We start from the raw sequence: 27,033 nt of genomic DNA on the forward strand, positions 1-27,033 counted from the left end.
GATAGTGAGCAGGGCTTAATTCCACGTCATGGCTGCCAGTTTGTGCATTTACAGGGTCGCACCCAAAAGTGGTAGGACTGATTTTTTTGCAAGAATTTCATTGACGATATACTTACATCGACTTAATAATCTTCAAAGTATGCTCCTTGAGCTGCTACACACTTAGTATAACGTTGCTCCCATTCCCCGTACGCCCGCTGGAAATTTTCTTTGGGGATGCCGTTGATGACCCTCGTTGAAGCCTCTTGAACGGCCTTTATCGAGTCAAAACGTCGTCCCTTGAGCTGTCTTTTCATCAGGGGGAAGAAGAAGAAGTCCGGTGGTGCCAGATCGGGAGAATAGGGCGGGTGCGGCAACGTGGCAATGCCGTATTTGGCCGTTGCCTGTTGGTTGACACTCAGAATTTTCGGCACCATCTTGGCGCACACCTTGCGCATGGCCAAATCCTGCGAAATAATGCGTTGGACGTTGGATGCAGACAGACCCAACTGGTCTGCAATTTCTTCACTGGTTAAGCGTCGGTCTGTGTTCAGCAGTGTCCTCACTCTGTCCACATTCGTGTCGGTTCTTGCCGTCCGGAGCGATGGTCGTCTTCAACGAGCTCCCTACCCTCTTTAAACAACTTGTGCCACTCAAATACTGTGGAACGGCTTAAGGCAGTGTCCCCATAAGCCTGCTTGATCACATCGAGGGTCTCAGTCGCCGTCTTCCCGAGTTTCGCACAAAACTTCGCGGAATAACGTTGCTCTAAATTCAGATTCCTTTTGTTTTTCGACGCGGACAGAAAAACTTGCTTCACTAAAAACGGTGTCCTCACTCAACGACAGCCCGCAGGCGACTGAGATTGGTGTCGGTCTGTTGCTAAGAGCCCCCTCCACCTTACCCTGCCAGGCAGACCCCCCTCCACCACTCCGTTCGTGCCAGATAAAATCAGTCCTACCACTTTTGGGTGCGTCCCTATATGGTACAGTCCACGTTCTGATGGAATTTGTTTCATTTTCAGCAGGTTTGGCGTGTGGCGGGTGCAGATGGCCGTGTCCAGAGGCCTTCACAAACACTTCCGGTGGAAGTGTTTGTGAAGGTGGGAGAAGATTGTGGGCTGCCTTTGAAGAGTGACGGTTCGCCTGTGGAGAGGGACCCTTTGTCCATGTCCGAGGAAGCTCTCCCCTGCACCCTAATCACCATGTCGGACGACCGAGTGTACAGGGAGGAAAGATTCTCAGAGTCATCACTTGTTGCACGAAATCCAATCATTCTCCAAAGAGTTCTTAAACAGGAAGTGGGCGAAGACCCCTTGGGAACATCGAGCCTCTCTGTGGCGGACACCTCTGTGCAACGGGGAAGAATAAACGTGAGTAAGAACCACATTGCCACTTGAATTATTTTAGTACTAGGGCGATTCGAAAACTAAGGTCTCCTATTTTTTTTCATGAAAAAATTACTTTATTCTCAACTTTGCGTACATCGTATGGAAAGGCTGAGCAATTAGTTATTTTTCTACGTAGTAGCCTTGACGATCAATCACTTTTTGCATCCTTGTAATTAGCTTTTCAATAGCGACTTCGTACCTTTCTCTCGCCGCGTCACACGAAGCCAACTGCAATGACTGCTTCTTGCACTTCCTCGTCTGACTTGAATTTCTGTCCTCCGAGGTGTTTTTTGAGAGTGGGAAACAAGTGGTAGTCAGTCGCTGGGGGCAAGGTCCTCCGGGCTGTAAGTAGGGTGGTCATCGTTTGATGTGGAGACATGTGGACGTGCATTGTATTATGATATGCAAACACACGCCTCCTTTAAGTGAGGAGACACTCCTTGTTTGTCACCACACCACACCTCCGACACGCAATATTCTGCAGCACGGAGAAGTAGCCACTCTCTCTCTCTCTCTCTCTTCATTCATTCTAAGGCCTTCCTTTATCTAAATTAAGGGTAATTCCCTCCGGTTATATCGCAATATCTCGTCAATTGGAGCCACAGTTGTTGATATTCCAATGGCAAACTCCGACGGTCTCCCCATCGACCGCTGCTCATGGTAGGACGTTTTCCCAGCCATCGAAAAACTCCAAGCACCACTTCCGATGCATGTTTTTGATGTCCATACACTTCTTCTTAATGGCGATGAATTTATATCAGAGAAGCAGTCGTCAAGTTGGCTTCTCTACGCGGCAGGAGAAAGGTACGACGCCAGTATTAAAAAGCTGCTTACAAGGATGCAAAAAGTGATTGAACGTCAAGGCGACCATGTGGGAAAATAGATAAATGCTCAATCTTTCCATACGATGTACGCAAAGTTGAGAGAATAAATTTGGTTTTTCATGAAAAAAATAAAGGAGACCTTACTTTTCAAATCGCCCATGTAGAATCATTGACCTGGAACCAAACCTGGATCCCTCATTGTCCAGACAATTTCTTAGCAAGCTGAACTATCGAGGCATAGTCTAACACTCTGAAATTTTGGGGGCTTCAAAGGAACAAGGTGTTATGAGAAGGTATGGTACAAGGTGACCCTAGCGCCGCTAGTAGGTGGGGCTATAGGCTGCATCATATTCGCCTAATTGTACGAATTCGCTGTATTTATCGGGCTGACTATGTGAGATAGCTGATAAAATCTGGTGGAACGGTTAATACTGAAAGCTACCAACAGCAGCAATTGTATGATTTGAACCGTGTGCTGCTTGAAGAATGACCAGAGAACGGAAAGAGGCTACACATGGTCATATTTCTTCATTTGCGATGCTCCATCACAAACGACAAAAGCAGTTCGCGACATGTTGGAAGCACTCGGCTAGGAAGTTAGTTCTACCCCCATGCTGATAACTCATTCAAACTTGGCTCTCCTTCCAACCAAACACACTGTTTGCATTGATGGGCAGTTTGTACTTACTGAAGAGCGCTTTGGCTCGTACGTAGATGTGAAAATAATGGCTTAATGAATGTTGGAACGGCAAAAAGGGAACGATTTTGCCTGGCGTGGTATTCGTAAATTGTCCAAAAGATGGGAAAAAAATCCAACGAGCAATGGAGTGTACTCGGAACAAAGATCTAATGGTCATTCTTCCTAAAAAAAACCCCATTTTATACTTATATGCCCGGTATACGCTTAGAATTAATGTGGAAACTTTTTTAATAAGTATATCCAACGAAATATTAAACCTCTGCTGGTCTATACTGATTTGAAACAGTGGTATCACCGATATTTACGAGGGTAATCCCAGAGGTACCCTACCCAACGGGGAAAACAATAATTTTGGAATAAAATGTATTCATATTTCAACATAATCTCATTTCAGCTCCATAAACACACTTTTCCAAGCAATGTTCAATAAGTTCGATACCATTTTGATATAATATGAACTGTCTTTCTCCTCGAAATAGCCATTAACTAAAGCCAACATCATTCCTGGTTGGAAAATCTTTGCCAACAATCATTTGTTCAAGTTTGCAAGTACAGAATATAATCCATTGGGGGCTAAATTTGGCGAATAGGGTGCATGAGGTTTGCAAATTCAAACTTTAATTCATGAATTTTGGCAAATGCAATGAAATATTTGTGAGCTGGTTCATTGCCTTGATGGAACAACACTTTCTTCTTAATCAAATACGCCCACTTTTGCTTGATTTCTTCGCTCGAAAGTTGCAATAAGTTCACATTATAGTTTGATTAGCTCAGCGTTGATAGTTTTTCCTTTTTCAAGATAGTCAATGAAAATTATCCCACGTACATCCATATAAACCAATTCCATAACCCTGTCTGAAAATTGATTACACATTTACATCAAGGAAAACCAATTTTGCATTCACTTTGATCGTGAAAAGATAACAAATTAGGTTTAATTTACCCTATTTTAACGCGAATATCCACACTGAATGCATTTCGTTTCGAAAACAAAATAATTATGTTTATTTTTCGTAAATAAACTTTGAATCTTAACCTTGACAACAGGGTTTAAACAATGTTACGATGAACAGGTCTTAATTAAATTGCATTAAGTTCGCATAATACTCGCCGTTGATAGTTTTCCTTTTTCAAGATAATAGCAATGAAAACTATCCCACGCGCATCCCAAAGAAACCAACGCCAAGACCTTACCTGTAGTTGAAACGGTCTTCGCCTTCTTTAGGAGTTGGTTCTCCCTTTTGAATCCATTGTTTTCACTGTTTTTTTGTCTCGGGTGTGAAGTAATGGCCCATGTTTCATCTGTGGTTATGAAACGGCGCAAAAATTCGGCTTTGAAGCCGTGAAACTTTGCTAAACACTCAATTGAAACATCTTCACGACACTGGTTTTGCTCGAGTGTGAGCACCCATCTTGCACACTGCTTTCTCATGTCCAAATTTTCAGTTAATATGCGATGTACCGCGTTTTTTGAAATGCCTTCTACGTCTGCTAGCTCTCGTACTTTCAGTCGACGATCATCCAGTATCCCTTTGTGGATTTTCTTCACCATTACTGGAGTCGTCATACTTCATTTGGTCGACCAATGCGATTCTCGTCTTTACAGCTCTTATAGCTTCATTTTAAACTGTGCTACCCAATTGTATTTTATTACTGTTGTATAAACAAAGGAGCAGACTCACTTCCAGAAGAGTAGAACGATCCAGTTCAGCTTTTACTATATTAATTGGGGGCTGAGAGGCCTTTCAAATAATAAAAGTATATTGTATCACAATGCAACGATGACCAAATATCTCTGCATTTTCACAAATTCGCTCGTAAATGTTCACTATTCATGGCTGGCAAACAAACACTAAACAACGTGGCATCTTCAAACTTGAAACATATGCTTTATAGTTTGCGTACTTTTGGATATAGTGATATTTTTCAAATAACTACCGCCATTTCTAGGTGAGGCTGGGTACTTCCGGGCCCCCCCATGTAGAGTACGCACAGTTTAAGAAGGGGTTGTTGTAGTATTGTCCTTCAGCTTGCGTTTGGCCAAAACTTTGTATGTTTAGGTTTTTTTTACGAGGTTTAGCAGCGCTAGAGTCCGTAGTGTCTGTCAAAAACATGATCTAAAGTCCGTAGGCGACGAGGTACGTTTCGGAATTAATACAATTGAGTTTCCTGCACCACTCCTATTGATCGGAGTTGAATCGAACCACGTTTTGTATGTTTCACCCATGATAGGTCGAGAGTTAGGTTGTTTTATCGGTAACCATTCGTTGATATCTTGCGTAAAAGTTCTTTTGGTTTGGGTTTTGGCTTGTTTGATTAGGTTGTGATATGCCGTTGCGGTTTAATTGCAGGTTCTTGGCGAATCAAGTCATGCCGAAGGTGTACCGGAGATAGCGGTACGGGAGATTCGCAAGGAATCAGTTGTCGTCGGCAGTCGGGACGGTCTGTCCGCAACACTTGGCCCGAGGGCATCAGGAAATCGCGATACGGACGAATCCGGACATCCGTTCTTCTTCAAGTGCGAAGAATGTGGGAAGATGTGTATCTCCCGTTATCTTTTGAAAGTCCACAAACGTGTAAATCATTCGCAAGACCCTCTAGAGTGCAAAACATGCGGTAGGCGATTTCGCACAAAGGGTAACTTGAACATACACACTCGTACTCACACGGGGGAGAAGCCTTACGCATGCAAAACATGCGATATGCGATTTGCGCAAAAGGGAACTCTAGAACGACACTTTCGTACGCACACAGGCGAACGTCCGTATCCATGTACAATGTGCAAGAAGTGTTTTGCGACCCAGGACGCCTTAACGAACCACATACGCACACACACTGGGGAAAGACCTTACCCTTGCGATGTCTGCGGTATGCGGTACAAGGCACGGAATCAACTGCTTGCGCACATGAGGATACACTCGGGAGAGAAACCCTTCTGTTGCGTCGCTTGTGGGAAGAGGTTCGGACGCAAAGACTCTCTCAATTATCATCTCCAAACTCACCTGGACAGTGTATCGTAAACAACGCTCCGCAAAGATGTTCGCCAATGACGCCACGTGCTTTGGAAGTTAATATCAGGCACTGACAAAGGAGAAACGCAAGACTACGGACTTAAAACAGCAATACGCAATGCCTTCGAGACAAAAGAACAAGTCCAATAATCCGCAACGTACCGGATAGTCATTGCGTATCATGAAAACCTAATGTACAGAAGTTAAACTAATTGAAGAGGGAGAAAAGTGAAATAACTCAACCAGTTGTGTTAGGTTTTGCAAGGTCTGTTCAAAAAGTATCGCAATTTTTTTGTTTCTTCAAAAATTATTCATTTATCTATGAATATCTACTTAGTTCCCTTAATATTCATTTATCTATGAATATCTACTTAGTTCCCTTAAAAGTAATCCCCATGAGATATTATACACTTGTCCCAACGCTTTTTCCAATCCTCGAAACACTTCAAAAAATCATTTCTTTGTGATCTTGTTCAGCTCCTCCTTCGATGCAGAGTCTTTATCTCTTGTCAATCGTAGCAGAGCATCGTCCTTTCATTGTCCTCTTCAGTTTCGGGTTCAAATAAAAGTCACACGGGGCCAGATCTGGAGAATACGGTGGCTGCGGCATCATTAGTGCGTTGTTTTTGGCCGAAAATTCACATACGCAAGCCACGATGTGTGGGCGGGGGGGGGTTGTCATGGTGCAAAAGGCCATTTTTTGTTCTTCCGCAAACCTGGGTGTTTTTGGCGGATTTCTTTGTGCAAATTGGGCATAACTTGGAGGTAATATTCCTTATTTACCGTTCTACCCTGTGGCAAGAACTCAGTATACACCATGCCCAATAAAATCGAAGAAAATTGTAAGCAAAACTTTCACATTTGACCGAACTTGGCAGGCTTTTTTCGGTCTTGGCTGGTGCTGTAGCTTCCATTGGGATGATTGAGCTTACCCTTCGACGTCATAACCATAAAACCATGATTGGTCGCCAGTTATGACCCTCTGGAGCAAATTTGGGTTGTCATGGACAGAGTCCAACACCTCACTAGCCCGATATTAATGCGTTGCTGTTTTTGGTCAAAATTGTGCAATTTTGGTTATGAATTTTGTGGCGACCCGTGTCATGCCCAACTCATTGGTTCAAAATCAAATAGCACAAGCCAATCGATATGTTTAGGTCCTCAGCAACTTCTCTAACGGTGGTTCTACGATTGGCCAGTACTATTTTCTTCACTTCATCAATGTTTTCGTCTGTCATGGACGCGCTCGTGCATCCTCGGGCATGACCTTCATCCTTCACATCTTCTCAGCCATCTGAGAACACATTTTACCACTCATAAACGTTGCTTCGGTCCAAAGGTAGCTTCTCCTTATGCCACAGTCAACATTCTTAATATGTCCGGTCACTTAATTTTATTTTTCACACACAAAATTTGATACAGATTCTTTGGTCCATTTCTTTGGAACAGGCAAAATTGGAAGAAAAGCCAAAACACGTCCAAAAAACAGTTAAAAAAACAGCTGTTGGCAATTAACTGAGAAATAAACAATGGTGAAACTTTTTGGCATTAGTGAGAGACATAAGTACCAACATAATGCCGCAAAAAAATCGAAAATCAAACATACTACCTTGATCAAAAATTTCCCGGAATTTATTCAGAAAATTAAAAATACAAGTTTATTCATCTAAATCTATATTGTCCCCTTCAAAGTAATCCCCATCGACTGCAACACACTTATGCCAGCGCTTGATCCAATCCTCGAAACATTTTTTATATTCGGTTTTCGGTATGTCCATCAGTGCTTCCTGCGATTTTTCCATTACTTCCTCTCGGCTGCTAAAACGCGTTCCCCGTAATGGTTTTTTAACTCGATTGAACAGAAAGAAGTCACAAAATCAGGTGAATTCGGTGGCTGTTGGATGGTATTTGTTGCATTTTTCGTCAAAAAATTACGAATAATGATAGCACTGTGCGACGGTGCGTTATCATGGTGCAAAATCCACGAGTTTTCTGCCCACATTTCTGGTCTCTTTCGGCGAATTGCTTCACGCAAACGTCTCATAACGCCCAAATAATACTCTTTGTTTACTGTCTGGCCTTCTGGCAAAAATTCATGATGCACTACACCGTTGTAATCCATGAAAACCGTCAGCATTGCCTTCTTTTTTGACTGAAAACGACGTGGTTTTTTTGGTCTCGGCTCATTTGGTGAACGCCATTCACTTGCCTGATGTCTGGATTGCGTGTCGTACTCATAAACCCACGTCTCGTCTCCAGTAATGATCCTTTTGATGAATGTGGGATCGGATTCAGCCTCGCAAATCATGTCTTTTGCGACGTCAACACGGTCTCTTTTTTGCATGAAATTGAGGTCTTTTGGCACCAACTTTGCTGCTACGCGACGGAAACCCAAATCATTAACCACAATGTCTTGGGCGGATCCATAGGCAATGTTCAAGTCCTCCGCTATTTCTCTGATGGTTAATTTGCGGTTATTGACCAACATTTCTTTTACTTTATCAATTTTTTCACCGACTTTCGATGTCGATGGTCTGCCACTGCGTTCATCATCTTCGATTGACTCACGACCACTTCTGAACCGCTCGTGCCACTGGTAAACGACCGTTTTTTTTAGAGAATCGTTGCCGAAACACTTTTCCAACATTTCCAACGTCCGTGCGCCACTAAATCCGTTTTTTACGCAAAATTTAATACAAGTTCGTTGTTGCAAATTTAAATCCATTTCTGCAATTGTAAAAAATCGCCAACACACACAGAGATAGATGTACTCTTGGCTACGTAACTTTTGCAAATGTCAAGTTATGACACTAAGATTTAAAGGGAATATCAACAACAGATGTACCAATTTAACAAAAAAAACAGAACTCAAATCGGAACGATGGGAGCGCCACACGGTGGTTATTCCGGGAACTTTTTGATCAAGGTAGTATACGTGACCCACGAAAATTCAAAATTTGCGATACTTTTTGAGCGGACCTCGTTTCTCCATTAAGTCATGCTATTACATCTGTAGGATGGAGTTTTAAAAAAATAAGATTATAGATATCATTCCTAACGTCTGAAGCTCTTCAAAGTATTCCTTCCTCATGGTTTTAATGGAAATGATAGCCTTCCACATATATATAAAGCGCACAGAGAAATATAAACAGTTCTAGCTGAGCAACTCAATGAACGGTCGCAAATATTAACGTTTCCTTAAACAGCAAAGCCACACTTAATTGTATCAATCCAATTTAAAGGCACAAACAATGCCTCTCCGAAACTAAACGAGTATTAATATATTGTTTTCGTCCTTAAAAGGGTGGTGCCCATTAGTTTAGCATGTGTGCTAGTACACCGATTCCTATGTGTAAGGTTTATTCTGAAAGTAACGCTTTTATAATGGTGAAATTGATTTTTTATTCAAGATAGCGTCGCAAATATTTGTGTTTTGCAAACTTAAGTTTTTGGTCTTTCGTTTCTGTTTTGTGAGCGTGCCATATTATGTTTAATCATACAATCTTGTTACACTACATCTTTTCTAACGGTTGTTCTTGATGCTTTAATGTTTTCATTTGATCTCTAAAACTAATAATAAAGGGAGTATTGCCAAACGAGAGGGGAAATATTAACTCAGAAAGATGCCAACATATGTATATACTACCCTGTGCAATAGATATGCAAACTGAGGCCATGAGAACTTCATTTTGCAAAATTTAGAGTCCACATCTCAATGATTTTGTTGTCCTCCCTTCTTATTCAAAGTACTCTCTCCATTCGTAGTAGGCTATATACCTTGTTATACAGGGTCGCACCCAAAAGTGGTAGGACTGATTTTCTCTGGCGCGAACGGAGCGGTGGAGGGGGGTCTGCCTGGCAGGGGGTAAGGTGGAGGGGGCTCTTAGCAACAGACCGACACCAACCTCAGTCGCGTGCGGGCTGTCGTTGAGATATATTGTAATATTTTGCTGGATAGGTCTCATTTATAGAATTTGCTGCTAGTATCATAGTAGTATATTGGATCCTCACGAAGTTGGATTGATTGCCGTAAATTGGATCGCGTGCAGTAGAATCTGTAGGAGTTGGATTTGTAAAAAGTTGTGAGGATAAACTTAGTGGCATATCCAAAATATTAACAGGAGCACTGTAACGGCCCGCAGACAATTGACGCGGGTCGTATTGCTTTCCCAGTATCAGTCACCCCATTTTTCCCAACACAAATCATCTCCACTTCTCGGAGGTCGCGAATGGCGTTCTGGAAAGGTATAGGCATCTAGTAAACTGTCACAATAACCTCAAAATGGTCAAGATGCATATGTACAAGTACGCGGAGTACAATCGAAAGAGCAGCTATTATCGATATTGGCGTTATCGCCAATTGGGCGTTATATTTAATCGATACATGTAGTTCGCTTCTCCTTCTGGTACACCCCACAGATCCACTATATACACATATATATATATATATATATATATATATATATATATATATATATATATATATATATATATATATATATATATATCGAAAGATACTGAGTCTCTTTTTTGTCTGCTTCTGTGTTTTTGTCTGTGTCCACTAGTGCTAAGTGTGATTCATTGATATATATATATATATATATATATATATATAATTATTTAACTGATGAATTTCCGTCTCACATCTTTCATCAAATTAGATTACATGTGAATCTTCTCTGGTAGAGCGTTTCCGCACGCGACTTAAATCTTTAACACATGGCTTTAATTAATTAAATCTAATCAATCCGTGATTAAGGAACACTAAAAAAGGGTTACCTCACCACCCAACCCCTCCTCCTAATCATGTGACCACCCAAATGGATATACATCTAATATATATATATATATATATATATATATATATATATATATATATATATATATATATATATATATATATATATATATATATATATATATATATATATATATATATATATATATATACTATATATATATATATATATATATACTATATATATATATATATATATATATATATATACACACACACATATACAGGGTCGCACCCAAAAGTGGTAGGACTGATATTCTCTTGTGCGAACGGAGCGGTGGAGGGGGGTCTGCCTGGCAGGGTAAGGTGGAGGGGGATATTAGCAACAGACCAACACCAACCTCAGTCGCCTGCGGGCTGTCGTTGAGTGAGGACACCGTTTTTAGTGAGGGGAAAATTTTTTGTCCGCGTCGAAAAACAAAATGAATCTGAATTTAGAGCAACGTTATTCCGTGAAATTTTGTGCGAAACTCGGGAAGACGGCAACTGAGACCCTCGATATGATCAAGCAGGCTTATGGGGACACTGCCTTAAGCCGTTCCACAGTATTTGAGTGGCACGAGTTGTTTAAAGAGGGTAGGGAGTTCGTTGAAGACGACCATCGCTCTGGACGGCCGTCGATGGCAAGAACCGACACGAATGTGGACAGAGTGAGGACACTGCTGAACACAGACCGACGCTTAACCAGTGAAGAAATTGCAGACCAGTTGGGTCTGTCTGCATCCAACGTCCAACGCATTATTTCACAGGATTTGGCCATGCGCAAGGTGTGCGCCAAGCTGGTGCCAAAAATGGGAGCCATGGCGCGCTCGTCGTCAGACAGCTCCTGGCCAAATACGGCGTTGCTATGTTGCCACACCCGCTCTATTCTCCCGATCTGGCCCCACTGGAGTTCTTCTTCTTTCCCCATGATGAAAAGACAGCTCAAGGGACGACGTTTTGACTCGATAAAGGCCGTTCAAGAGGCTTCGACGAGGGTCATCAACGGCATCCCCAAAGAGAATTTCCAGCGGGCGTACGGTGGGGAATGGGAGCAACGTTATATACTAAGTGTGTAGCAGCTCAAGGAGCATACTTTGAAGATTATTAAGTCGATGTAAGTACATCGTCAAAAAAATTCTTGTAAAAAAATCAGTCCTACCACTTTTGGGTGCGACCCTGTATTCCATCTTCTTCTTCTTTTCCAATACTGTTTAGCAAAGCACAATCCTTTGGAAGTCCTCGGCGGATTTATAGTTTACTCTTGTTGTTTCTTTGTTTTATTATTAATGTGTCTCTTCTCCCGATATCATCTTGTGCCCAAGTGATATACAACGTCCCTTCATCACATATTTGTTTGTGTTTAATGTTTAAGGTCGCAAAGGGGGCAAAGATCGATAATAAGAATAAGGAGGATGAATATCAAAGGATCAATGGTGATTGAATTATTTGCCAGAAACAACAGCGAACAATTACACAATGCTCTGAATGAATAGAATGGTTAAAGGCGTTAATTTGTGGGTGCGTTTCATTTGGGAAAAGAAATACTTAGCTATTCCACAGCTATTTTTATCAAACACGACCCGGGTTTCGACTCAAAAATTTATTTTCCCGATATAAATCGCTTCTACAAAGTGAAGTCTCTAAGCATTCTATTCTTCAAGCTGGCTTGTATCGCAGATAAGTCAATATTGTACAGAAGACTTTCAATCAAGTTCCCAGGACATCTTTTTCAATATTCGCCCGACGTTGACTTTGTCAGTTGAAACCTGGGTCATGTTTAATAAAAATATACAGGGTTCGTCCGGAAAATAAGTGTACTGAGCTCAGGAAAAAAAATTTATTACACTTTTACATATCTTAAGCTAATATTCCTCAAAATAGGACCCTTGTGAGTCGATACACTTGTTCCAGCGGCGTTCCCATTCCTGGAACGCTCCCGCGAAGGCATCATCGGGAACCTCTCGAAGACTCGTCATCGACCTCTTCTCTGCCCTCCACGAACATCTTGTGCCACCGAAAGATCATGTTTCTGGACATGGCTGACTCCCCATAAGCCTGGTTAATCATACCGACAGTTTCGGTAGACGATTTCCCAAGCTTTACCGCAAATTTGATGGAATAACGCTGCTTCGGCATCGCGTTCCGTGACGTGGGTCGAAGCGTGGAGGTTCGCGTTAACAGAGCTCCTCACTACACCACAGCTCAGAGCCGACTGCCTTTTTCAGCGTCGCTTGCCAACATACCCCCCTCCAATCGCAGCCCGTCAGAGCGGTGCTGGGCGCGCCTGGAGCGGCGCGCCCAGCCCAGGAGTCTTATTTTCCGGACTCCTGGGCTGGGGGCGCAGGAGGCTTATTTTCCGGACGAACCCTGTATGTGGAAAAACTTAAGTATTTCTTATCCCAATGCTCTGAATGTGCAGGTGATTTGTTTTATGGTCCAAGGATCCATCTTTCATGTAATTAGGCTGTCGGTAATGAACACAAGGCACCATTGAAACATGTGCTTTATAGATAGCGTACTTTCTAATAGTTATATCTTTTAAACTACCATAAATCTGTGCGTGATAGGTCCACCACGCCATCTCACGGACGAGAACAAATAAAAACCTCCTTATTATTCCCTTAAGCGATCCTGTACCTTTTGTGATTTTTATTTTTTCCTCTTAACTCAAGAGAGACATAACTCAAAGGGTAATAATCATTATACCTCAGACGATGATAAGGTGAAGGGAAAAATTTGATCGACAGCAAGTTGTTTAAACTAGCCATATTGACATATAGCACACACTAGAACACATCTCTATACTTCATCCGCTTCTCAAAACACTACACTGGATGAATGCAATGACATTAAACCTGGGCATGTGTGTTGAGGGGGGGAATGTTACTTCCACATGCCTAAAACCAGGAGTGCTCGGTCCTTAGATATTCCAATATAGTTTGCAATTTATGCCTTTTATAAGTGATTTGCCGGTCGTTTTCAATCAAATCTTAGAGGATTTTGCGATGTTTATTGTCTATGGAAATGATCGGACGTCCACTGCTTGTGTTTCATCAACAATTACGGCTTTTTTGGACTTGCAACCATGAAATTTTACTACCCATCAGAATAACAGTAGACCTATCGACAGCGTTGTCACCATAGAACAGTCTTTAAACGACGATTGAATCTCAGTAGGATTCACTTTTATAAGGTCATCCTGTTTAAACTCCCAAATGTTGACATATAGCACACACTAGAACACGTCTCAAATATTTCATTTGCTTCTCAAAATACTACACTGGATGAATGTAACGACCTCAAACATGGGCTGGCGTGTTGAAGGGGGGAATGTTACTTCCACATGCCACCAGACCAGGAGTGCTTCTGTTGGTTATCTTGTTTGTGGTCTGCGAGGTATGTGTGTGCATTAGGTTTCACCCAACCCTGGGCGTATCAGCAGAACATGGACCGTATTGTCGTCCAGTTGATTCTATGAACAATACAATTGCTAAGTGACGGAAAGTAGAAAGTTAATTTGAGAGAAATTATTAAAATTACCGTTGGGCATCGCTGATAATAGTTCAAGTGTATAATCCAAATGAAAGTTCCTAAAACATTGTTTAAACTATGATGTATTGTTCTGTATTTCCAAGATAAGAAGAAGATACTTTAGTTCGTGTGTGTTTTAGTATTAATCTGTTTAATTATTTTGATGAAGTTATTTCTTTAAATAAATAATACCGAGGGAAGTTTTTTTATAAGAATGTTGTTCGAAGCACAAAATCTACCTCCTGTTCACAATGTACTGTTTTCCTGCAATGTGTAATCAGTCCGAAATGTTATACACACGTTTTTTTATTTAAATATTACTGTTCCTGTCTTAATATTACATTTATGTGAGCGTTGTGCAATAGAAGAAACTTTGGATAGGATCTCAAACGAAGAATTTGTGGAAATCTATGTGAAACAATGTTATTTTTTAATGTTTATTCTATTGAATATCTCTATTACGTAACAAATATACTATATATATATGCCTTCCTTCCTGTTATAATGTCCTTATATTTAATTCTTAATTTATGCGCAATAAATGTTTTCACTTCCCACTTTTATACTACCCTGTCCAATAAATAAGAGTAATGAGGGCGTTAAAAAATTTATTTTGTAAAATTTGGAGTCTTAAATAAATGGTTTTTGTTGTTTACCCTTCTTCAAAGTATTCTCTCTCTCAATTCGTAGTAGGCTGTATACTTATTTAATCCATCATTTCTTTTCATTCACTCTTTAAGTAAAGCCCCCCCAAGGCATGATCTATGATAAAAATAACGAGTGGATGATCAAGATAATTGAATTTTATCATTCCAGAAACAACGGCGAAAAATCTGAATGCTCCGAATGTACTGTAGGTGCATTTTGTGTGTGTTAAGCGTTGATTTTCCTAAATTCAGTTCATAACAGCTATAATTCGGACGGTTTTTTATGGCGATCAGTAAGAAGGAAAAAGGGACCACACAGGAGGATGTTGAAGGTCGTCCCGGCCTTGCATCATCCGTCGGCCTATTTTAAAACGTTTAAATTCACTTTGAAAACTTATGTTTTCTTCAGAGCATTACCACCGTAAACAGCCATCAACATTTCAGTAATTTCGTGCGATAACTTTTGCCGCACTTCACCATAAAAACTTAATATGCTGATTCGTTGCTCCGTGATTTCGTTCTCAATTTCCAGCTCTTTACAAGACGCCAAAGACAATGTAGGCCGGCCGGCGGGGCCGGCCGGCCGGCGGGGCGACTTTTAACCACTACCTTGTGTTGAAATTGACAGCATTGATCGTGTGTGCAATTGTCCCTTTGTCCTTCTTACCGATCGTCATTATAAACTGCGATCCGAATGATGATAGCCGAATAGTGAACTGAATTTAGTTAAATCAACGCTTAACACACTGCTATTTTACTACCGAACATGATGGATGGATCCTTGGACTACGAAACAATGCGCAATTGCACTTTCAGCATTGATTTTTCGCCAGTTTTACGCAAAAATTCAATCACCTTGATTATCCTACTCATTCTAACAGATCTCGCCCCCCTTTGTGACTTTTTCATGCTCCCAAAATGCAAAAATGTGGTGAGGGGACGACATATCACCGGGGAGACACAATAACAAAGAAACGACACAAGAAAACTAAAGAGGCCTTACAACTGCCTTAAAGGAATTCCAAGGGGTGCTTTAGTAAACAGTACTGGGAAAGAAAGAAGCCATAGCCTACGAATGGAGAGAGTACCTTGAAGAAGGGGACAAAATTAATGTAGATTGAATTTCAAGCAATATACAGTTTTTATGACCTCAGGTCGCGTATTTATTGGAAATACTTCATATTTATCGGTCGCTAAGTATACAAATTAAAGTGGATCTCAATGTTGGGTTGTAGCCCGCACGGTAACGTTATTATTTATATCATATCAAGCTTGTAAATCTAAAATTGCGATAAAAATGTTTATTACTGTGGATCATTCACGAAAGAAACCTGAAATAACATAGGATGTGTTGCTCGTGTCCCAAGTTATGGACAAGGATTGCATGTCTTCGTTGAATACTCAAGAAAAACAATCAATATTATTGATTTGTAAGAAAAGTTTAATAGCTATTTACTTTGCAGAACCATGTTAGGCACTGACCACATTAACCTATTTCTACTTTGGGCATTTGGTTAGTCAACTGTTTTTCGTCTGCTCAAACTTCCGTTCTCTTGTTCAACGAATTCAATAACTATAGGGATGTGTAGAATTTGAGATAATTGCGGAAACAACTGTCTAGAAAGAAACCTTATTTTCTACTTTTTACTATAGTACAGTAAGAATCTATAATTAGTTTGAATGGGCAGCGTACAAATTCACATTTGTCCTTAGCTTTCGGAGCAGTCGAAAGTTTGTTTTTGAATTAATTACCAAAAGATGTGTCCCAAGTATTGATGTCTTTATCGTTATTATAATTTTCGGACGGAAATTTATAAATTCCACAATGAATCACACTTTCGTGCCCAATCTGTGCCGATTGTGTCTATGTAATGATGGACATTTGAAGGATATTTTTGAAGAAAATAATAACTTAGACTTAATGGTGGGAAGAACTATTAGTGATCTGTTGCAAATTAAGGTGGGTGTCGCGTATTTTCTATTATGGTATTTTTCCGTTTAAATCGTTGATACTATTAGCAACTTACCTTGCGAATTCTATGAGTTTAAAGAACTATTGCAAGGATGGTTACCTGTTGATGACGGAACCTTGACCGGCGTTACTCTCTTTCCTGCTTATTTAAGAGACAAATTATATCATTAGGTGATCAAAGAGACAGCATACCCTTGGTTGGTTTGTTCAAGTTGCACCGAAAAGTTGACCGAGTTCCGGCTATTTAAACTTCGCTGTTTAGAAGCCCAGTTTGTGTTTGATAATCGTATCCGAAACGGCGACTTTCTAGAAGTCAAAAACTGGAAACCAGGATTGGAAAAGGTGAGTTTTTGTCATGTATTCAATTGTATTGGCAACAGTGAACTTTGCATGATCGTATTGGTGCTGCTAAAAGGAAAAATTCTAAAGTTTAGCTCCGAGAGGATGTCTGATGGTCATTTTGTGGCAATGAAATTAGTAATAATGTTTGATATGATCTTTCACTCGATTTACAACTCAATAGATATATGTTTACGAACGAAACAGACCAAATGTCACGCGTATTTATTTAGAATTAAGTTCACGGTATTATTAATTAGGTTAGATTACAAATACTATGGTACACTCGCCATGTGAGTTTCAGCGTCTGCTACCTTGACTACCTGTCAACAAGTAACAATTGGAGGGAATAAATAAACCGTATACATATCAGTTTAAGGTTATAATGGCGTTTTATTTCCTGGAGAGATACCTTTCTTAGTAATTGCGGGTTGGATTGCGATGGTCGGCGAATGAAGAGACGGTATTAGTGAAATAGGGGATTACGGTTAAGGTATGAGATATAACCGCGGGGAGAAAGCAATAGAATTCTGCAGGAGACAGTGTTTAATCAGTGACACTTGGTTTAGATGCCAAAATAGGCATCCCAACGCATTGGAACGAACATTTTGGAGGAATTAGAAATGTAATACTGTGGTTCTGTTATGGTTTTGGGCAGGTTTAGCAAAAACTTGATGTATTCGTATAGTTTCCTAAAAGAATCAGAACTTGTTATAGTATTTTGATGTTTATTGACCGGGAATAGCCCTTTTTACAAAACGAAAGGCAAAAACATGGATTATTTCCACAATTATAAGAAAAAACATTTACCTACGGATACGAAGATTACATAAAGGTACGTTTTCGTCATTGAGATCTAATATAATCTAGAATTTAAGGAGAACTTTGATTTGCTATGATATTAAGTATTAATGGGAATCCTCCTTAACGAAATCACTGTATTTTTGTATCCACCGTTTGTGCTACGAAAATGGATTAATATTATAAAGTGCGTATTTGCCGTTTCTGAAAAAAATGAGTTCTTTGAGTTGTTCCGTCAAAAACTCGTTTTACTCTGTCTGCTTTTTGAATAAGATTATCAACTAACAAAGATACGTTTATCTCATATCCACACAGACATCCGTACCGGTGAATGGCATTGGGTGCACTGATATTTTGGAAGAGATTGATTTGCCCATTTGCGGATATAATGAACACTTGGACGAGGAGCCAGAGATTTCAGCGGTCAGCAATCAAGAGGTACACGTAAGTAAGGTTATCTTGGAATTCGCGTAAAACATGCTTGTACTGCGTTTATTTTTCCTTTATTCCCCGAATGTTGTAGTGTGATATAGAGCTTGATGTTTACGGTCCCGATTATTCACTCAATTGAAAACATGAATTAAAACTTATATAAACAGGAGGAAAATGCAAAAATAAGTATTGTTGAAACCTCTACCCACATAAAAATATCGTTTTTCTTATAATTTCTTTAAGACAGACTTCATTCTGTGCTGCCAAGTTTCCCAAGTACTGAAATGGTCAGCAATGTCCCCTTCAATGGATATATATGAGGTTTAAAAATGTATGGCAGCCTATTTCGTTAAAAACTGTTGACTTAAAAATGGCAAGCAAGGCTGCAATCTTCTGGAAGAAAGACAATTCAATGTTTAAGGTTTAACACACTAAATAAATTCAGATTCGCATGTTTCAGTACCGAGGTCATGCAAATTATTCGCACTTCAACGTAAAATTGTTCGCTTGGATCATAAATATATGAAATTTAGGAAATAAGATATCAGAACTAGCGGACTCAAGGACTCCTTCTTCCCACGGGCAATTTGACGTAGTAACTGAATGGTTATAGATAGTAAATATCCCACTTGGAACCCACAGCGTATAGGGAATATTTAATAGTTCTACTCAATTGCGTACACACTTTCACTAACCTCAAGTGTAATGTTGTAAAAATCATACTAATATACAAATCAATACTACTGTCGAATCTACACTAATGATTTTGTTCGACATCAGGCGGTACATCCGTAAATGTTGAATATTGTTCATGTTGGACATTCACTCAAGGAGATACTTTAACTTCAGAAATGATTGACGAGATCCGCACACGATATTCCTACGTTTAACATACTAAATAAATTCAGATACACATATGTTTCAGCACTGAGGTATCGCAAGTTTATTTATTTATTTATCGACTTAATTGGGCATGGTTGAGACTAATAGTCCCTTCTTCCACTTAACCCTACATTACAGACATTACATTGAAGACAATCACATACAACCAAGCCCTAGATGGAGGGAAGTCCACCTAGGTGGGAATCGAACCCGCGACCTTTGGGTTGGTAGGTTGTTTGTACTCAAAACATAAACATTGGTTGCTTGGATTTTGAATATATATTAAATTTGGGAAATAAGAAGCCAGAACTAGCAGACTTGAGGACTCCTTCTTCCCACGGATAATTATGGGATAGTAACTGCTAATGTTTATAGGTGGCGAAAATCCCAATTGCCCCCCACAATAGCGTCAAGGGAATGATTAGTTCTACTCTATTGCATATGCCACTAATCTCGTGTCCTTTGTTGTCGAAACCATACTGATAAACAAATCAATACTACTGTCGAGTCCACACAGAAGAGTTTGTTATGAATCAGGCAGCACACCCCCAAACATTGGTCATTGTTCAGTTGGACTTACACTGAAGGAGAGCCTTGCACTTCTGAAATGATTGATAAGATCCACATATGCTTAGGTTGAAATAACTAAATAAATTCAGATCCACGTACGTTTCAGTGACGATGTCTCGTAGATTATTCGCACTCCAAACATACAATGGTCGGAGAATACTATACCTCGGGACTATTTCTCAAAAAGTAATTGAAAGCTTTCCCAAAGAAAAAATTAAATGTGCCTTTAACAGTGGTTAATGCCTTTAAGAACCTGATCTCTCACACTTTAGACAAAGTCCCCAAAAACGAGAGGAGTGGAGTGTATGAGTTAAAGTGCTCGGATTGTAGCACAAAGTATACATTGGGCAAACAGGAGGGAATTTTAAAGAAAGGATTGAAGAACACCAAACGTGTTAAGAATAAGAACATAAAACATCCCTCTTTGCAAAGCACCTCATCGAAAGTGACTTTCTGATTAAAATTATTCATTTTGAAGAAAAAGGTCAAAGGCTTGGTGCTTTGGAGCAGTTGGAAATTTTGAAATGTGTCCGTGGGAAAGATGAACTTGCCAACGAAATTTTGTATCCCTCCCACTCCCCACTCCTAGATCTACCACTCTTCTAAATCAAAAATGTAATTCTCTTTTCTTCCCAGCTACATTGTAACCTTTTGACCCCTCCAACCTCCCTCCCTCTCTGACCAACCCTCGATCAGAAGGTATATACTACCTTGATCAAAAAGTTCCCGGAATAACCACCGTGTGGCGCTCCCATCGTTCCGATTTGAGTTCTGTTTTTTTTGTTAAATTGGTACATCTGTTGTTGATATTCCCTTTAAATCTTAGTGTCATAACTTGACATTTGCAAAAGTTACGTAGCCAAGAGTACATCTATCTCTGTGTGTGTTGGCGATTTTTTACAATTGCAGAAATGGATTTAAATTTGCAACAACGAACTTGTATTAAATTTTGCGTAAAAAACGGATTTTGTGGCGCACGGACGTTGGAAATGTTGGAAAAGTGTTTCGGCAACGATTCTCTAAAAAAAATGGTCGTTTACCAGTGGCACGAGCGGTTCAGAAGTGGTCGTGAGTCAATCGAAGATGATGAACGCAGTGGCAGACCATCGAAAGTCGGTGAAAAAATTGATAAAGTAAAAGAAATGTTGGTCAATAACCGCAAATTAACCATCAGAGAAATAGCGGAGGACTTGAACATTGCCTATGGATCCGCCCAAGACATTGTGGTTAATGATTTGGGTTTCCGTCGTGTAGCATGCCAAAAGACCTCAATTTCATGCAAAAAAGAGACCGTGTTGACGTCGCAAAAGACATGATTTGCGAGGCTGAATCCGATCCCACATTCATCAAAAGGATCATTACTGGAGACGAGACGTGGGTTTATGAGTACGACACGCAATCCAGACATCAGGCAAGTGAATGGCGTTCACCAAATGAGCCGAGACCAAAAAAACCACGTCGTTTTCAGTCAAAAAAGAAGGCAATGCTGACGGTTTTCATGGATTACAACGGTGTAGTGCATCATGAATTTTTGCCAGAAGGCCAGACAGTAAACAAAGAGTATTATTTGGGCGTTATGAGACGTTTGCGTGAAGCAATTCGCCGAAAGAGACCAGAAATGTGGGCAGAAAACTCGTGGATTTTGCACCATGATAACGCACCGTCGCACAGTGCTATCATTATTCGTAATTTTTTGACGAAAAATGCAACAAATACCATCCAACAGCCACCGAATTCACCTGATTTGGCTCCCTGTGACTTCTTTCTGTTCAATCGAGTTAAAAAACCATTACGGGGAACGCGTTTTAGCAGCCGAGAGGAAGTAATGGAAAAATCGCAGGAAGCACTGATGGACATACCGAAAACCGAATATAAAAAATGTTTCGAGGATTGGATCAAGCGCTGGCATAAGTGTGTTGCAGTCGATGGGGATTACTTTGAAGGGGACAATATAGATTTAGATGAATAAACTTGTATTTTTAATTTTCTGAATAAATTCCGGGAAATTTTTGATCAAGGTAGTATAGCCAGCGTGCTTCTATGAAGACCACCTGATGATGACGTTCAACGTCGAAACCTGGGTCGTGTGTTTTTTTTTAAATTAAAGTGTGTGGAATTACAAATTCAATTATTTCGTTACATTTCAATATGTTATGCAAATTCCATAAAGTTACACCAAAGGCAACAAAAATATACATTGGTCGCTTAGATCATGAATATATATTAAATTTGGGAAATGGATGCCATAACTAGCGGACTCAAGGGTTTTTTTTCCCACGGACAATACGGATAGCAACTGCTAAATGGTTATAGATAGCAAAAATCCAACTTGCCACCCATAATAGCATCTAAGGAATAATTAGTTCTTCTCAATTGCATTTAAACTTTCACTAACCTCGTGTCCTATTTTGTCGAAACCATACTAATATACAAATTAATAATTATGTCGAATCGACGCTAAAGAGAATGAATTTAAGAGTTTTCACTTGCATATCAATGTGATAGTAGAATTTCCCATTCTTAATTGTCATTTCTGCACGACCTGCCCTGTTATTCTGGGTGCTTGTGGTAGAAATGGCTTAGGTTCATTTTCATTCCCATTTTTTCCCATGACAAACGACTAATTTATCAAGTTAATAAACCCATGCTTTGAATTGAGTCTTCGTTAGTATTGTATACAAGTTTATGTGTGTGTTATTCGATGGTTTTCTAAAACGAATAAATACGAGAGTAGGTTGAAAACTAATGTCCAGACTTGCTTGTAGACCACTCAGACAAAATGACCTTCGGAAGCACTCCTGGGCTTAGGCACGTGGAAGTAACATTCCTAGGGATCGAGATGGTGCGGGGGCTAACGTACTGGCTTCCCACCCTGAGGGCGCGGGTTCAAATCCCGGTGGTGTTGAATATTTTGCAGAGGTATCTCGATCCCTACTTGAGGTGCTTTGTGGAGGGCACTTTGAGTGAGTACGCCGTCCGTCGGATGGGACGTTAAACTGCGGACCCCTTGGCGCCTTTCGTAAAGAGCAGGCTAATGCCGACGCCGGGTTTCTCTCCACCCTTCATCCTTTCCTGTCCATCCCCTATGGCCTCGCAAATGACCTTAGCTGTCGGTCGCCTCCCCTTAAAACTACTACTAGTAACATTCCATGACCATTAATAAAAGTGACCCCTGCTGAGATTCAATCGTCGTTTAAAAGGCTGTTGTTTATTATGGTTTAAGATGCTGTTGATAGGTCTACTGTCAATCTGATGGGTGGTAAAATGTCGTGGTTGCAGCGGACGTCCGAGATCACTGACCCACGGACGATATAAACATCGCACAATCGTCGAATATTTGATTCCAAGGAAACTGCGTGAGATGCGGCCACAGTAACACTTAATGGAGTCATCCCCTAATGTGCATTTCAATGCCACAATTTCAGATGCAAATCCAGATTCGGTCAAGGCGAATGATATCTGCACTTAGAAAGTGTTGCATTGAATATTTGATTGAAAATGACGGTTGATTCGCTCAAAATCTTATCGCAAACCATATTGGAGTCGAGTTTGTTGTGTTTTAATGGCATTAGCCTGGCCAGCCAATAATAATCTTGCAAATATGACAATACAACACTTGTTGCAACGGTTGTTACACAATTCGCGTGCAACTGACTGGAGAGGCCATTGTGAAACCATTAAGAAATTTGAACTGATTCAAATACACCCTTCTTATTCTCCCAACCTTTCTGCCTTGCAATTTTAATCGTTTTCCTCAACTCATGTAGTAGTAGTATTTAGGGGTTAGTCGATTGAAATCTGAGGTCATTTGCGCTTAGAGGGGATGGACAGGAAAGGATGAAGGGTGGAGAGAAACCTGGCGTCGGCATTAGCCTACTCTTTACGAAAGGCACCAAGGGGTCCGCAGTTTAACGTCCCATCCGACGGACATTGTACTCACTCAAAGTGCCCTCCACAACTCAAGCAGGGATCGAGATACCCTCACTGAAATATATTCAACACCGCCAGGATTTGAACCCGGGCCCTCTGGGTGGGAAACCAGTACGATAACCAACGCGCCATCTCGATCCCTTTTGCGAATTTTTCCTATTCCCAATGGAATGCGATAAAATGTGATAAATGGGGAGATTGTATATCACTTGGGCACAAGATGTTTTGTGGAGAAGACACAATTAGAATAAATCAAAGAAACGAAACGAGAAAACTGATTAAAAGCCTTGGAAGAACTGCGTTAAAGGTGGACTTCCCAAGGTGGGTGCTTAACTAAACATCAACACCATCTCGATGCCCCCTCAACTAAAGAGAAACCTCAAGGGTAATCATTACATCTTGGATGATTATGAGGTGAAGGCAGCTTTCAATAACAGCATGCTGTTTAACAAAACTCGAACAATAAAGTTTACAATATGCTATTGAGTGATTTGCCATTCAATTATGAATCAAATCTTGAAAAAGACGAGTTTGCTTTGATGTTTATATATCGTCTGTGGGTCAGTGATCTCGGACGTCCGCTGCTGGTGTTTCATCAACAATTATTGGCTTTTCCCCAGCTCGCAACCAGGAAATTTCAATACCCATTGATATTCACAGTAGACTATCAACAGCATCGTCACTACATAATAAACAGCCCTTTTATAAACGACGATTGAATCTCAGTAGGGGTCACTTTTTAATATTCACGCTGTTTAAACTCGCAATTGTTGACATATATTTCATTGCACACAACACTAGAACACATCTCAAATACTTCATCCACTTCTCAAAATACTACACTGGTGTTCTAGTATGTGCTATATGTCAATATGGCTAGTTTTTATTATTATTATTATTAAAAATACAAATGTGCTGATAGACAGTGTCAGGTGGCACCCAAGTCCCAAATAATTGCAAAAGATAATACGTAAAACCAGACTTCAAAACACAAATGTCTTTAACAAAACAGAGCGTATCCCCATCTCATTTACAACCATTAATCAGCAAGAAAAAAAAAGATAAATTGAAAAAAAAATAAGCTATTACATATAATACAATACACCACACATAAATCAAATTATCACATATATATTCCTTGCATCTTTTCTTAAAAGTATACACTCTGTATAAGGAAAGGGCTCGAATATTTTTGCAGTTAAGGTGTTCCACTCAACAATTGTTCTATTTAGAAAAGAAAATTTTTTTTTATTTGTTCTCTGTGCCCGGCATTTTCCCTTAAATTTGTGGTCATTTCCGCCTATAAAATTTGGGTTCCCCAACGTTTTGGGGTTCCAGTTTAAACAGCGTGTTGTCATCAAATTTTATGCCTTCGCCTTACCATTGTCTGAGGTGTAATGATTACCCTTTGAGTTATGTCTCTTTGAGTTGAGAGGAAAAAAATAAAAATCGCAAAAGGCATTGCAAGATCTCAAGGGAATAAGGACGGTGGGGAATCAGTTCAAATTTCTTACTGGTTTCGCAATGGCCTCTTCAGTTAGTTGCGCTGTTGAATTGTGTGTGTATGGCAACGAGCGTTGTATTGTCATGTTTAAAAGATTATTATGGGCTGGCCAGCCTAATGCCTTTAAAACACAACAAACTTGACTCCAATATGGTGGTTTGCGATATGCTTTTGATAAGCTATTCGCTTTTGGTCATTTTGAGTCAAATCTTCGACCAGTTTGCGATGTTTATATCGTCTGTGGGTCAGTAATCTCGGACGTCCGCTGCTCATGTTTCTACATCAACAATTATGTCTTTTCCAGACTCGTAACCACGAAATTTGACTGCCAATGGATTAACAGTAGACCTATAAACAGCATAGTCACCATATAAAAGCATTTAAACGACGATTGAATCTCAGTAGGGGTCACTTTTATAAAGCCACGCTGTTTATTAACTCGCAAATGTAGACATATATATCACACAACACTAGAACACGTCTCAAATACTTCATCCACTTCTCAAAATACTACACTGGATGAACAATGTAACGACCTCAAACCTGCGCATGCGTGTTGAAGGGAGGAATGTTACTTCCACATGCCACAAAGGGGTGCTTCTGAAGGTCATTTTGATTGTATTTCCAGAACACGTCTCCATACTTCATCCGCTTCTCAAAATACTACACTGGTTGAACAATGTAACCTGAGCATGCGTGTTTAGATGGGGAATGTTACTTCCACATGCCACAAAGGAGTGCTTCTGAAGGTCATTTTGTTGGTATTACCAGAACACGTCTCCATACTTCATCCGCTTTTCAAAATACTACACTGGATAAACAATGTAACGACCTCAAACCTGCCCATGTATGTTGAGTGGGGAGAATGTTATTTCCACATGCCACCAGACCAGGAGTGCTTCTGAAGGTCATTTTGTTTGTGGTGTCTACAAGCATGTGTGCATTATTTTTCAGTCTACCCTCATACTTCCCGTTTCCCTTCCTCTCTCATTATCCTCACGTATTGCCCTTCCTGCCTGACGCTTCCAATCCCCTGCCAAACAAACCTTGTTGGTGCATCAGTGCAGAGTATTTATGGAGACATCGAATTGTTTAGTGTCCTGCCCATTCATTTACGTCATTCAGTCATTTGATTTCCAAATGCAAATGCCTTCTCATGTTGTAGATTGGTGTCAAAGATGAGAGTCTGGATCTCAGTGAGAACTATGGGAAGGAAGAAGAAGTTGCCAAGGTGACCCCGGGAGAGGATTCTTATGGTTTGGAGGGCGGGGAAGTCCCTGCATCTTTCCCGGTGAGTCTTAATTTAAAAGTCTGTAAGAAATGATGACGAAAGGGTACCAGGTATGTCCGTAAGCTTTCCATTACTGTATGAACATATTTAGAGAAGGACAATAGCCTTCCATAGAGCAATAGTAAGACTAAGAAAGCTTTTAAGTTGTCTGCCCCTTAATACCACTACGTAGTCTATGCAGTAAATGTGTGAACTGGTGCAATCTGGTGGCCTTGACGCGGACTTCAGGGTCGCACCCAAAAGTGGTAGGACTGATTTTTTTACAAGAATTGTATTGACGATATACTTACATCGACTTAATGATCTTCAAAGTATGCTCCTTGAGCTGCTACACACTTAGTATAACGTTGCTCCCATTCTCCCCTGTACGCCCGCTGGGAATTTTCTTAATGGGATGCCGTTGATGACCCTCGTCGAAGCCTCTTGAACGGCCTTTATCGAGTCAAAACG

The 27,033-nt window shown here is 40.3% G+C and overlaps 1 protein-coding gene across 5 annotated transcripts in view; it reads left to right on the plus strand.

Moving 5' to 3' along the window:
- LOC139691700 (uncharacterized) overlaps positions 1–27,033 on the plus strand; it is a 50,580-nt gene that overhangs the window by 16,841 nt on the left and 6,706 nt on the right. For 2 of the 5 annotated variants that reach the window (XM_071589543.1, XM_071589547.1), the window contains 3 exons: positions 1,004–1,351; positions 18,290–18,418; positions 26,458–26,583. In XM_071589543.1, the coding sequence (XP_071445644.1) occupies positions 1,004–1,351; positions 18,290–18,418; positions 26,458–26,583 (603 nt within the window). The remainder of the gene's footprint in view (positions 1–1,003; positions 1,352–18,289; positions 18,419–26,457; positions 26,584–27,033) is intronic. The other 3 variants (XM_071589545.1, XM_071589544.1, XM_071589546.1) reach the window with 3 other exon arrangements.

Source organism: Hetaerina americana, unplaced genomic scaffold (assembly GCF_022747635.1).
Source record: "Hetaerina americana unplaced genomic scaffold, ioHetAmer1.1.p SCAF_39, whole genome shotgun sequence".
In the NCBI taxonomy this organism is placed as follows: Eukaryota; Metazoa; Arthropoda; class Insecta; order Odonata; family Calopterygidae; genus Hetaerina; species Hetaerina americana.